This window comes from Microtus pennsylvanicus, chromosome 2 (genome assembly GCF_037038515.1).
Source record: "Microtus pennsylvanicus isolate mMicPen1 chromosome 2, mMicPen1.hap1, whole genome shotgun sequence".
NCBI classification, from domain to species: Eukaryota; Metazoa; Chordata; class Mammalia; order Rodentia; family Cricetidae; genus Microtus; species Microtus pennsylvanicus.
Window position 1 is genome coordinate 106151313 of NC_134580.1, and position 12991 is coordinate 106164303.

Sequence of the window (12991 nt, forward strand, 5' to 3'; positions counted from 1 at the left end):
CTACATAGCGAGTTTCAGGCCAGCCAGAGCTGTACAGTTAAGACTCGGCCTCAAAAACAAAACAAAAGCAATACAGAAACCTCATTTTACCAGTAGCTTAAATTTTATCCCCATCACATCTTTGGACCAAGATTCCCACCCCTTTGTGTGTGGATGCTTGTGTGTTTGCATGGGTGTACATGTGTGTGTGCATGTGCGTGTGGTAGCCAAAGTCCACATCGAGTGTCTTCCTCGGTAGCTCTCTTCCTCTTTTTCTTTTTCTGAGACAGGGTTTCTCACCAAGCTTGGAGCTCACTGAGTGGGCCAGACTGTCTAGTCAGCAATCCCCAGGAATCCCCACCTCCACCAGCAGTGCTGGAATGGAAGATGTATGTTGTGCCAGTTCATGTGATGTCTCTCGTTGAATAGCTCAGGTGTGGGTCCTCACGTGTGTGTGTTTGTGTGTGTGTGTGTGTGTGGCAAGCACTGTAACCCTGAGCCATCTCTCCAGCCCTGAAGATACTCACTCTTGCTTTTTAAAAAAAGGTTCATTTTAGTTTTTATGTGGGTGTATGTATGTCTCTGTGTCAGTGTGTATACACACACATGGATCCCATGAAGTTTGATATAAGCACAAGTACTTATAACCGTATGTAGATGATGGGAACAACACTCAGGTCCTCTGCAAGAGCAGCAAGCACTCTTCACTGCTGAGCCATCCTCAGCCCCAATTCCTCTTCTTTTTTGGTTTCTCTCCCAATATCCAGGTTCATCAAAAATCAAGTTGGCTGAAAATAATGGACAAGAAATTACTCAATATCAAACAGTCCACGATGGAAGTTAACTCCAACTGATTCCTTTTGAAAAGGGCATATAATTGATGTAGCAAGTTTATTTGCTTTGCATTTCTGAATATTAACCATCAGTCATGTTTAATTCTAGTTCTGTGAGGCTTGCAACCTTGGCAGTTCTTTGGGCAGTCTTCAGTGTGATCATTGCTGGAGTTGTAGTCAAGAGGGCACAAAGTGCTGGGAGGGACAAGGTAGCCCTTTGACAGCATCAGCAGTGGGTGCTGCCTGTGAGTCAAGGTTCCTTGGTCCTTCTTCATCAGGTTTCCATCCTCCAACAAGTGATACAGGACAGAAATTGGTATCAGGGTCCCAGGAAAGCATGAATGGGAACTGCGAAGCCTCTTTTAAGGCCTCAGCTGTAGGATTCAGTTTCTCGACATTCTACTGGCTGAACGAACCATATGTCCTCTAGAACTCATGGGATAGATATAAAGACTCTAGCACAGTGTTCGAGCAGGAAACAGGCTCATCTGATTAGCTATTCATTTCTCCATGCCTTTCAACTTGGGTTTCCCCAAAAACATCTGGAGCTGGAAAAAGGGGCAAGACACACAAAAGCAGAAAAGGCTTACACACAGAGATCAAACAGTGGTGTGGTAGCACACTCTGAAAACTCCTGTATTGTCAGGGCCTTGCTGAGTGAAAATAAGAGAGCTTAGAGGGTGGGAAGCTTAGAGATTGCTGGCACAAGGCTATCTCATCCTAATTGGCTTTGGCAGTGCTGGCAGAGTCAATCAGAAGAGAAGACACTAGTGTGAGAAGGTGGGGATAGGCAGCCAAACAGGACAGAAATCCTTTCTTTCAGGTTACATAGGAATATATCCACAATCTTGATCCTAATGCTTCTGCTTGCTTCCTTATTTGCTATTTATTATCTTATATGTCATACATACATGCAAGTACCTGCAGAGGCCAGAAAAGGGTATCAGATCCTTTGGAACTGGTGTTATAGGCAGATGTGAACCATTTAACCTGGGTGCTGGGAGCCAAACCTGAGTCCTCTGTTGCGGGATATTTGATGGCACTGTGTGAAAGACACCTTCTGATTGTTTTAATAGAGATCTGAATGGCCAATAGCTTGGCAGGAGAGGGTAGGAAAAACTTCTGGAGAGAGAAACTCTGGAAGGGATCTGAGGCATGGAGAATTTGCCAACGGACATGGGGAAGTTGAATGTCCAGTATGAGGAGAGGTAATGAACTGTGTGGTAGAGCATAGATCAATATAAATGGGTTAGTGTAAATTATAAGACCTAGTTGGGAACAAGCCTAAGCTAAAGCCAAGCTTTTATAATTATTAAGAAGTCTCCATGTCATTATTTGGGAGCTGGTGATCCAAAGAAAGTCTGACTACAGTCCTCTGAAAGAGCAGCAAGGGCTTGTAACACCTGAGTCATCTCTGCAGGCCCTATTCAAGCACTTTTTTTTAATTAAGGGATTGAGTTTTTATTTTATTTTAAGATTTATTTTTATTTTATGTGTATGAGTGTTTGTTTACATGTACATATATATACCATGTGTGTCCCTGGTGCCCAGGGAGGCCAAAAGAGAGCACTGGATCCTCTGGAACTGGAGTTATAGAGATCTGTCTGCCAATATGTGGGTACTGGTAACTGATCCTAGGTCTTCTGCAAGAGCAGCAAGTATGCTTAACCACTGAGCCATATCGCCAGGCCCTACTCAGGTTTCATTTTTTTTAAAGCCTCTGAAATTTTGCAGTAGCTTCCTGATTGTAAGAGGTTATGACTATCTCCAGTGTGCCGCGTGTCGGTAAGCTTTTCAAGTCCATCATGGCACCCAACACAGGGCAGGACTACAGTTTAAATATTGGAAATGAAAGGAGGGGATGATTATGAACTTATTAATAGGCAGAGCTGGATGGAAGCAGGGTGTACCACAGGAGCCCCATCCCATCTACACACTCAGGGCTCTACTGCAGTGAACATGAAGAAAACCGGAAGGACAGGTGTTTTAGACTATGGGAGCAATAGCTTGAGATTTAGAGAGTTTCTCACCAGGAAATGTTTGGTGTTCTTAGGCGGTCGGTGTTCTTTTCCAGTGTCTGTGGTGCGCTCATTTCTGGAGGATTATGAGTAAAGAAATAATCTTCCTCACCAGCCATTTGGTGTTTCTTCTTCTTCCTCCTCCTCCTCCTTCTCCCAGCAAATAGAAATCATGTAATTTCTGCCTCTGACCGTTAAGTCTACAGTTAGCACTAGACAAACCAAACCCATAGTGTTCTCTCACAAGCCCTCTTTCGCAGCCAGTTTCCCCCATTGGCAACTAACTACCTGACAAGAGTTGGCCTGGCAGCCTTAATGGACCCCAAAGGGAACATTATCTTGACTAATTACATGACGGCATGTGGCGAGTTCGGGGACTGTATAGCATCTCATGGTTTTGAAATGTGTGGTTAAAGACATCTAGAGTTGACAGACTAGTTGGGGATTTGTCAAGAGTATTAATTACAGACTTGGAAATCTAGTCAGTTGCAGTCTGTCTTGTTGCATCTTGAAATGTGATCAAAGTCTTTTCAGTCCTTATTTCATGGTGCCTAACCACAGTGCGTGAAGAACAAAGCTTTTCATTAGAAATCACAGGTACAATAGGGCACATTTTTAAAGAAGAGGGCCTGAATGTGCCCTCCCCGCCACACTTCTTTCCCCTCTCCCCCTTTCATTTGGGAGTCACTATAGTTTCTGAACGCCTGAGATGGTTTTGGAGGGGTGTTGCAGAAAAAAATCAGTACTAAAATATGGGCAGCACACAAGGACAAGGGTGGGGCCCATAAAAGTGGTTTTTAAAACCATGGAAATAAACTATGAAGCCTGGAGGTTGTTGTGATTTAGTCAAAGAAATGTATAGCTAGCTTTATGAAGACTTGAAAAAAATGTCAGAGTTGTAGTATGTAGCTACTTTGGGGAAAGAAAAACAGGCCTCTGCCCTTGTTCAGATCTAGAAAAATAATCCTTTATTTTCTCTGCCTTGGATGTGGTGTGTGTTGGCATTCAAATCACAGAAAATGAAATAGAAACAGCCAGCCAGTGCAACTTCTCCAAAGCTCTAGCCTGCCACATCCCCTCCCTTCTGGGAAGTCTATCGGGATGTACCTACCGTGGCTAGCAGAGTGCAGCTACCGCTAGTCCGTTTACCACTGTTGGAGAGCACGGGAAGTGATGGGCGGCGCTTAGCCTTGGCTTGCTTGGTGGTCCATCCAGTCTTGGGGACCCTCTCTCCCTGCCTTTCAGGCTCTGTTGGCACCTTCTGCCGCTCCATCTTTTCAGACTCTTCTTGTCAATTGCCTCTGCGCGCCAGAGGGTGGCACTCCAGAGGTGGAGAAGAAGGGCGGGAAGAAGAAAAGGGAGCTAAGAGGAGGCAGTGTTAATTCTCAGACTTTGGTCTCTTAGTTACCAAGATAATCTTGGGAAAGAGCTCCAACCCATAAACCCTTAGCAGAAAAACCTAGATTTCGGCAGGACCTGGGGGTCAGAGACTTAGAAATTTTAAAGATGATACAGGTTTATTTGAAACAATAACTTCCTGTGTTGTGGAGAATTTCAGCCCTTGTGAGTGATTGGGGGCGGATGGAAAGTCCTCCGTGAGCGCGCCCACATCCGACCTGTCCCTTTGTGTTGTGTTTTGCAGTTGCTGGATTTGTGCGAGTCCGTGAAGGATGACGCCCTGAAGGTGATCTCTGCCTTTAACATTCCACACACCAACCTCCATGCACCAATCGCAGGAATTCCCAACCCCCGGGCTGCCTGGGCCTTCTACCCCGCGCCTACGCCAACGCTGGTGCGGGAAGGGGCGCGCTCCCAGCTGTCCAAGCTGTGAGCCAGACTATTAACCAGCAGGGCAAGAAATGTAGTGGCCCGTCCGCAGCTTGCCATGGAGTTCCCTTCAAATACTCCCAGAGTAGGAGCAGGGGCCAAAGTGACAGGTGCACGACCACCATACTCGGGAGTTTTGGGTCACGCAGAGGAGGAGATCTGGCTAAGCTTAACAAGGCTCAGGACAGGTTATGGGGAGGAGGAGGGGGGAGGGGCGGGAGAAGGAGACTAGATGGAAACCCGGGGAGTACAGTGATTTATCGTGGTCTGTTAACCTCTCCTGGCCCTTGCCTTGACCTCTCCCAGCCGCTGCGCTGGATCCTCAGACGATCCGGTGGTCTTGCCCAGAGCCTGATGCCACCAAAGACCTTTGCTGTCATCAGTGACTCAGATTCCAAATGACTTCGAAAAACTCTGGTGCTGGGGGAAAAAAAATCAAAACATAAAAATCAAACACCCTCGGGCAAAAGAGGCGGAGGAAAGCTCCACCCACTCCCAAGTGCGGGCAAAAGTTCAACAAGGGGTGCTTAGTGAATCAGACTTGCTTCAAGCTCTGCTAGAAAACGGGCTGGCGACAGAGAGGGGAGCGTGATCCTGGAGTCGAGCTGGTCCCACCAGGTAGGCGATCTCCGGACCGCTGGACGACGCGCGACAAACGTTTCATAGCGCTACACTATAATCTGCCCTTTAGAAAAGCGTAGACGCAAGGTTTAATAAATTAAGCGATAGAAAAATGCTCCCGCAGCTTGGATGGGTAGGGGACGCGGGCCTGGGGAATCGCTGCAATAAACTGGTTTTGGAATTTGGAGAGATTACACAGGCGGAAATGAATTTCTCATTTATGTCCTGACTTTGGCGTTGCCCAGTTTCACTCTTAACTCTAGCTATCGTCTCTCTTCCTTCTCTCCATATCGCGTTGCCAGCCTCGGGAAGGCACGGGTGACCCACTAGCCCTTCCCACGTTGCTCTTCTCTGCCAGCAAATTGATCCCAGGAGTTCTTCTGACACTGCGGGGGGGGGGGGGGGAGTACAAGGGCCCAAGGGCTCGCAGCCACCTGTCGTGAGGCATTTGGTGGAAGCTCGCTAAACTGCCGTATTCTCCGGTGATCCAAAGAGCCTCCACTTCCAGACCGTCTCCCTGATTAAGTCCTAAATAAGAGCACACAGCCCAGTCTGTTGCTTTCCCCAGTGCCTGTATAGTTTCTTTTAGCGTGCCCAGAGTTGCAAAATCGGAAGACTCCTGGGTAGCCTGCTCCTACAAAGAGAAGGGGCGATAAAGACTTTCTTTTTTCTTGTGTGGTTCTTTTCTAACCCGATTTGGAGGTGCACGGCTCCCGGCCAAGAGCGCGGGGCAGGCAGACTTGTTATTGGCTGAGGACTCTAGGAGCAGTAGCAGACCAGGTTGCATGGGTGGGATGCGGAGTGGACAACGCACAGCGCTAACTCGCAGCCTTGGTTAGGATAGACCTGGATCTGCCGCTGCTTGGCTGCATCCACGCCAATGCCCTGTGCGTTCTTGTAGCGAACACCCCTCACCCACAGAAGGGACATGGCTTTGCCGTGAGTCCCTCAGCTCCCCTGGGAACCAGTGGCTTCTTTGATCTCTCTCAGGATTTACCTGAGAACCAAGACTTTAACCCAGGGCTGTGCTGTGTCACGCTGACGTTAGAACCGCCTATAAACACAGAAATGACCAAGATGGTTCGAAGTTGGGACGATAGATCGCGTCACTTGTTCATGAAAAGGTCACTTCCTTCTCTCTGCCAGCCTGGATGCAGGCTGGGTAGTCCTTAAATCGAGTTTCTTTAATCTTCACACTTAGGATGCCGGATGTTCCATTTCCAGAACAACTTCTCCCGGTCTCCGCGGTGAGAGAGTGAAAGGGGTTGGGGGTGGGGTGTGTGGCACCATTGACTTCAAGACTTCGACTGGGTACACGAAGGCCTCAGGAGGATCAGGGGATTTTTCGACTCCCATATGGCTTTGCCAGCACAACCCGAAATCTGCTGATCCGTCCGCAGTCGCCAGCTTCAGCCGGCTGATGGACAATTCTTGGCGGTAGTCTGTGAGCCCCCAAAATTTAAAGACATAACGCACGGCACAACCGTCCTCCTCAGTAGACCATCCCCATTTTTCCTTATAGTTATTCTTTTATAGTTTCTTTCTCATTCCCTACTTTATATGCTTGTCGTGCACGCCTATTGCGACCCGAAGCTGAGCTGTAGACCTAGGATCTCCCTGACTTTTCTCAACTGTCCTTCCTACCTCTTAAGAAACTGGGCACTGGGGAAAACAACAACAGCAACAACAACACACACACCACTCACGACCAACGAGAACCTAAATGGCGACACAAGACAGTGGCGTTGAAGAGTCCTGCATTGAGGCACAGCTGAGGAGGGGTGAACATTTTGCTAATTTGGGTTCCCCGGAGGCCATAAATTTTTGGAGAGGACAGTCAAAGGCTAGTGCCCATTCTTGCACCAACCCAGGCCCCATGGCTTGGGGCTGAGAAGCTCCGCAAAGCAAGCGCGCAGGGACTCGTTCTTAGACTTCCCACTGGTGCCCGAGGCAGGCTGGACACAGCAGTGTGCCCTGAGCGCCCCCTAAGTTCCGCTCTGCGAGGTGGCCGCTCCCGGCGGACAGGGAGGGGCAGAGAGGGGCGGGTACGTTTGGGGTGGAGGAAGGGCTTGCATGCAGCTGCCCGCAGGCCAAGTCACTAGGGTAAACACGCTGGGGTGGGCGGAGCGCGCGCGCGGCGGGGCTACCCTCGCCAGTACCTGTCGCAGCCTGCACGCGCCAGCGGCCAGGGGGGCCGCGGGAGTGGGGTGGGGCTTGCTTTCCGGCTCAGTGAGGGCTGGACCGAGCGGGGGCGGAGCCCGCGGTGATTGGGCACAGGAGCGGGGGCCCAGTAGGAGCAGAGTCACTGGGCCAGGCTGGTTTCACTTCGCTCCCTACAGGCACTGGGTCACCAGCTGGTTGGAGCTCTGCGGTCCTTGCCGCCGTCGCCGTCACCGGATTCCTGCAGCCGCTCTGCGAACCGTGCCCCACTTGCATCTGCACAACCTCTGCTGCTCCCCCGCCGCCACCGCCTCGGCGCCCTTCCCTTGGCCCTCATCCCCCCCAATGTCTGACTCTGATTCTCGGACTGAGAAACGCAAGGTAAACTCTCCGCGATTCGCGATTTTCGGGGCGCAGGCCGGGGACGGATGGAAGAGAGGCGCCTCACCCGCGGAGCCAGTTCATCTGTCTCTGGTGTCGCACGTGCGGGCGGAGGCGCTGGTTTGTCCCGCTTGGCGCGCGGCTGCAGGAGGCGAATGCGGCAAAGTCCGGCCTCGGTTCCTGCCTAGCAGGGCATTTCTGGGGAATGGTCGTAGGCACAGAAGCTGCGGGTATTTAGCCGAAGTCTGGCTTGGGTCGGGATGCCGCACGAAGGGTTGGTGAGGCATCTTTCGCGGGCCGGGAGGGCGCGTAGACTCGGCTTGGAGGCGAGGATCCGCCGACTGCGCGACCAGCCGGGAAGCGTCGCCGCGAGCCAGGCAGCCCGGGAGAAGTAGCCGCGCGTTAGCCACGGGCCGGTAGACTTGGCTCTTCGCTGGCGCTGCTTCATTGCGGAGGTTTATTAAAATCACACGCGCCCTGACTTTGCTTGTATTCATTCAGGCCAGGGTTTGGCCACAGTGCCCGATTTTGTTGCACAGATGTCCCCGTCGGCCCGGTTCAGTTTGCGAGCGTCCTGTGGACGCCGAGGGCCACAGTATCTACAGGAGCCGAGAGATCGCGTAGGCGTCCCAGGACCACTTAGGGCACGCGAGTTCCGAGCCACGGGCAGCTGACTGACCGATCGGCTCTATGAAGCGGGATCGCAGCGGGACCCAGTCGCATAGGCTGGTGGCTCGGTGATCTCCCGGGCCTATTGCCCCTAGGCAGGCACTGCTTGTGAAAGGCTAACTGGACGCTGGGGGCCCGGGGTTTGGAGGTACATGCCCTAGAGACCCGAGATGGTCGTTCATATATGGTGCGTGTCGGTGACACATGGGGCACAACAGGTGAAGTTGCAGAGAAGTTCAGCTCGGGACAGCGAAGGCCATTACGGTCTTTGCCCCGAGTGGCCTGGAATGGGATCCTGGCCCTGCGGATCCCAGGAGGGCGCGGGTCCCGCTTTGTCTCTAGAGTCCCGCTGCCCAGGCGGCGGGAACTCCCGCAGGGCGCGCGGCGTCGGGACCGGGCCCAGGGGCGGGGCGGGGCGCGGAGCGAATCAGCCCGGCCCCCTAAGTTCTAGCCAGAGCCGCGGCGGCCGGCACAGCCTGAGTGGCGCTGGGCGGCGAGTTTGTCAACAATCGCCGCGCCTTCGGCTGCCTGACCCGTAGGCGCCGCCCCCACCGCCTCTGCCCATTGGCTACGATGGGGAGCCACCGAGCGCGGGCCAATGGGGAGCACTGGCAGCCGGCGCCAGCGGCGCGGGGCTGGCGGTGCCCGAGCGGCGGCGGGAGCTGAGCGCGAGGGGCGGAGCGGGAGGAGGCGGAGGATGATCCCGGCGGCGGCCGGTGCAGCGCGGGCCAGAGGCGCGGCGCGCGAAACCTTAGGCTCCCCAGCGGAGCGTGGCGGCGGGCGGACAGGCAGGCGCGGAACTCTGGAGCCCACGGCTCGGCTTTGTTTTCCTTGCCTTCTCGGTGGCGACGCTCAGGGGTCGTCTGATCGGCGCTGGACACCGCGCTCGGAAGGGAAGGGGAGGACGTGAGTTTGCGAGGTGGCTCTGGGAGTTAAAGAGTCTACGGGGTGGAAGCAGCCGCGCGCCGGCTATTGCCGAGCGCGCGCAGCTAGGTGTGGAACTTGCAAGGGGATATCTCTGATGGCCCCCATTTGGAAGTGGACACATTCCGGCAAGGTTGCTCCCGAGAGAAATGGTTTCGTGTTTGGGGTGGCGCGCAGGGGGCTGGCAGCAGGAGGGACCTTGCGGCCGAGGGCGCTCGACCCGGGCGGAGCTGCGCTCGGAGTTACAAACTCTATTGTGACGCACTTACTACGACTGACGGCCGCTGCCAAACCTTCTTCAGACTTGCTGCCCTCAGCATTTTCGGCAAACAATGGGGCCGGAGCAGGGAAGGCGGCCAGCCGCCTGCAGTCTCTGCATCTGCGCCCGCTCCTGTGCTCCAGCGCAGCGTCTGAGCCCGGGAAATGAGAGCCCGCTGGGACTTTCAGACTTGATACAAGTTTGTCCTGAACGAAAAGCACGAAATGTAGTAGACTTCCCACGAGCTGCTCCTCAGGAAACTTCTGTGCTTGTGTGTGTGCGAGAGCGCGCCAACCTCACAAGCTATCGAGTGGATACTTTGTTTTGTTTGGTGGTCCAATTTAGTTTCACCCGACACCAAAATAAACACCTTCATTATTTTGAGTGCACTTTTAATCTTACTCGGAAGATAGTCAGAAAAGTAAACATAAAGATGTGCGGTTTACTCTGGACTTTGTAAGGAGTAGGTGAAATGATTTTATAACTTAATTTGCTGAAGATAATCTTTTTTCTCCCGGTTTTCTTGCAGAAAAAAAGACCAAATGGCCAAGCAACCTTCTGATGTAAGTTCTGAGTGTGACAGAGAAGGTGGACAATTGCAGCCTGCTGAGAGGCCTCCCCAGCTCAGGCCTGGGGCCCCTACCTCCCTACAGACAGAACCGCAAGGTAATCCTGACGGCGAAGGGGACCGCTGCCCCCACGGCAGCCCTCAGGGCCCGCTGGCCCCAACGGCCAGCCCAAGCCCTTTTGCTACCAGATCCCCACTTTTCATCTTTGTGAGAAGATCTTCTCTGCTGTCCCGGTCCTCCAGTGGGTATTTCTCTTTTGACACAGACAGGAGTCCGGCACCCATGAGTTGTGACAAGTCAACACAAACCCCAAGTCCTCCTTGCCAGGCCTTCAACCATTATCTCAGTGCAATGGGTAAGCCATACCCGGGTAAGGAAAGAGGCAGTTGGTGTGTGCTTGTTTGAATATTGGTTCAAGGATGTGGGTAGCATTTGAAGCCTCGGTCAAGTGACTTATTTTATATTTTGGTGGAAATGGAAGATGTTTGGAGATTACCGACAAATTTTTTTTTTAATTCGCAAATTTTGTGACATGAATTTATGGAGGTACAAACATCAACCTATTGAGTTGCAAAGTTTGAATCTCTGCAGCCTTCAAGCTGAAGCTTATAACCATGGTATGATTGCTTTTAAATGCTAAGCTTAGATATTAATATCATTGGGTTGGTCAGATATATAAAATATTTAATAACCACCGGGAAGGTATAGGAAGAGATGGACATGTTGGTCATTTCTGAAGACAGCGCCTGCAGAGATTGTGTGTCACAGAACCAACATAGAGCCCTGAAGATGGTTTTATGGCTAGATTCTCCCTAAAGCTCATTCTTGCTTTAAGGGATTGAATTTAGTATGGATGGGATCAGATTGTAGATTTTTATTTCAAGGGCTAAAGTCAGTGTTAGAATGTGTTTTTTAAAAAAATATATTCTTGTTTTTGAGATTTCATTCATGCTACGGTTTCATTTGATCAAACTCATCCCCTCCCCCTAACAACTCTCAGATCTGTGTATGTGAGAATCTTAACCAAGAGTGGCAGAAAATATCAATGACAATGCACAGTAAAGCTGTTGAGGTAGGGTCAGTGGCGTTTTGGAGAGTTTGCCCCATCAGCACTGAGGTTCCCCCGACTGTGGCTGTGGGAACATGAGGTCTTAGAGTGCATCGCAACCAGGCCTGCGGGTTCCAAAGTCAAATGTCCCAACATTTAAACATTGACAACTACACTATCTCCTTTAGTGAGTGTTAAAAGCCAGATTGAGACATCTGTAGACTTGATTTGACTCTTAGACCAAGCTTATGACTTGGGCTGTGCACATTTCTGGTTCACCCCAGGAAAGGATGGCTCTACACGTTGCATCTCCACCATAAACAAAAGTCTGTATCTTGGTCCTTCTCATCCAGAACCGTGTTTGGTGTGTGTCCCACTAGCCAGTCCTGCAGAAGAAGACATCAGGAACGTGTTCATGGTGTCCGATAGCACATTTGGTATCTGAGCCATATGTTAGCTGCACATTGCCTGAGTTCTGGGGACTGTTAAGTCCTCTTAACTGAAAGGAACTGGAAGTCCTGTGTCCGTTATTACTTTAGCTATTACTGGCAGTAGTGTTCCTGAGCAGGCACTTGCCACCGTTCCACCCTGAAGCAGCCTAGGGTATGCACACATCTACAGCATGTGCTGAGTTAACAGGGCTCCCTGGTATATGTGCAGTAAAAGCTGCCTTTTAAGGACCCTCTGGAAGCTATTAGGGTTTTACACTGCTGGCCAGGCTAATGGTCTCTGCAGGTGGTGGGATAATCTGGGGAAATATTTTCTCCTTCCCTGCTAACTAGGAATAGTGGACAAGTTCCGTGCCTTTTCTAATGGGAAGATGGTCACAGTTGTTTTGTTTGGGATCCCGTACTCTTTGGGAAGCCAATTACAGATCATTCACCATGATTGGAGATGACAGATCAGGGCTTTAAAGATCACAATCTCCATTTTTATACAGAGTTGGTTGTTATACCTGTGTAGTAGTAATTGGGAGGATAGCTCAACATCTGGTAAGCTGTGGGTTTAAACTGTAAGTTACGGGGGTTTGTGTGAAATTAATGCACCACGGTAGGGTTTTAACAGTAAGTTCTTGAGAGATTTGATTGAGGAGAGGTTATGTTGGGATGGGGTGTGGCAGAAGTTACTGACGGGTAAGAGGACCTAGCCAGATATTAAGTTAAATACACTTAGAATGTTTGTCCACAAATATAGTGATATTTCATTTGTATTTTAATAAATAAAGCTTGCCTGAAGTTCAGAGAGTAAAATAGCCATCCACTGGCTCTTACCTCTTCCTCAGTCCAAAATGGCACCCCTGCCTCCAGGAATCCTCAGAATGAGACTGTGTGTGAGAGCTGTGTCCTCCCATCTTATATTCCTCTCTAGTGCTGGGATTAAAGGTGTGCACCATTACTGCCAGGTTTCTATGGCAAACTAGTGTGGCTACTGGGATTAAAGGTGTGTGTCACCACTGTAAGGCTGATCAGCACGGCTGTTTTACACTCTGAACTTCAGGCAAGCTTTATTTATTAAAATATAAAAGAAATATCACTGCACACAACTGATGCTTTTTTTCTGGCTCTCCTTGGTATTGCTTCTGCCCATAGACTGCTGAGCTGAGCTGAGCTGTGGTCTCTATCTTTTTGGGTTTCTTTAGTATTTTTTACTCAGCCATTAAGATCTTCAATGGTGCTTTTGATAAGTTATTGCAAAATCCATTT

The 12991-nt window shown here is 50.7% G+C and overlaps 2 protein-coding genes across 9 annotated transcripts in view; both read left to right on the forward strand.

Moving 5' to 3' along the window:
* Acoxl (acyl-CoA oxidase like) overlaps positions 1-4726 on the forward strand; it is a 283810-nt gene extending 279084 nt beyond the window's left edge. The window contains exon 19 of the mRNA XM_075962688.1: positions 4473-4726. Coding sequence (XP_075818803.1) covers positions 4473-4661 — 189 coding nt within the window. The 3' untranslated portion in view covers positions 4662-4726. The remainder of the gene's footprint in view (positions 1-4472) is intronic.
* A 177-nt stretch (positions 4727-4903) lies between these two features.
* Bcl2l11 (BCL2 like 11) overlaps positions 4904-12991 on the forward strand; it is a 40877-nt gene continuing 32789 nt past the window's right edge. For 2 of the 8 annotated variants that reach the window (XR_012909705.1, XM_075962110.1), the window contains exons 1-3: positions 7586-7819; positions 10201-10337; positions 10506-10595. Coding sequence is in view for 6 of the 8 variants with exons in the window: in XM_075962110.1 (XP_075818225.1) it covers positions 10214-10337; positions 10506-10595 (214 nt within the window). In the remaining 2 variants the exon portion in view is untranslated. Of the gene's footprint in view, positions 5276-7585; positions 7820-9166; positions 9395-10200; positions 10596-12991 lie in introns of those variants that run through there. The other 6 variants (XR_012909704.1, XM_075962107.1, XM_075962106.1 and 3 more) reach the window with 5 other exon arrangements.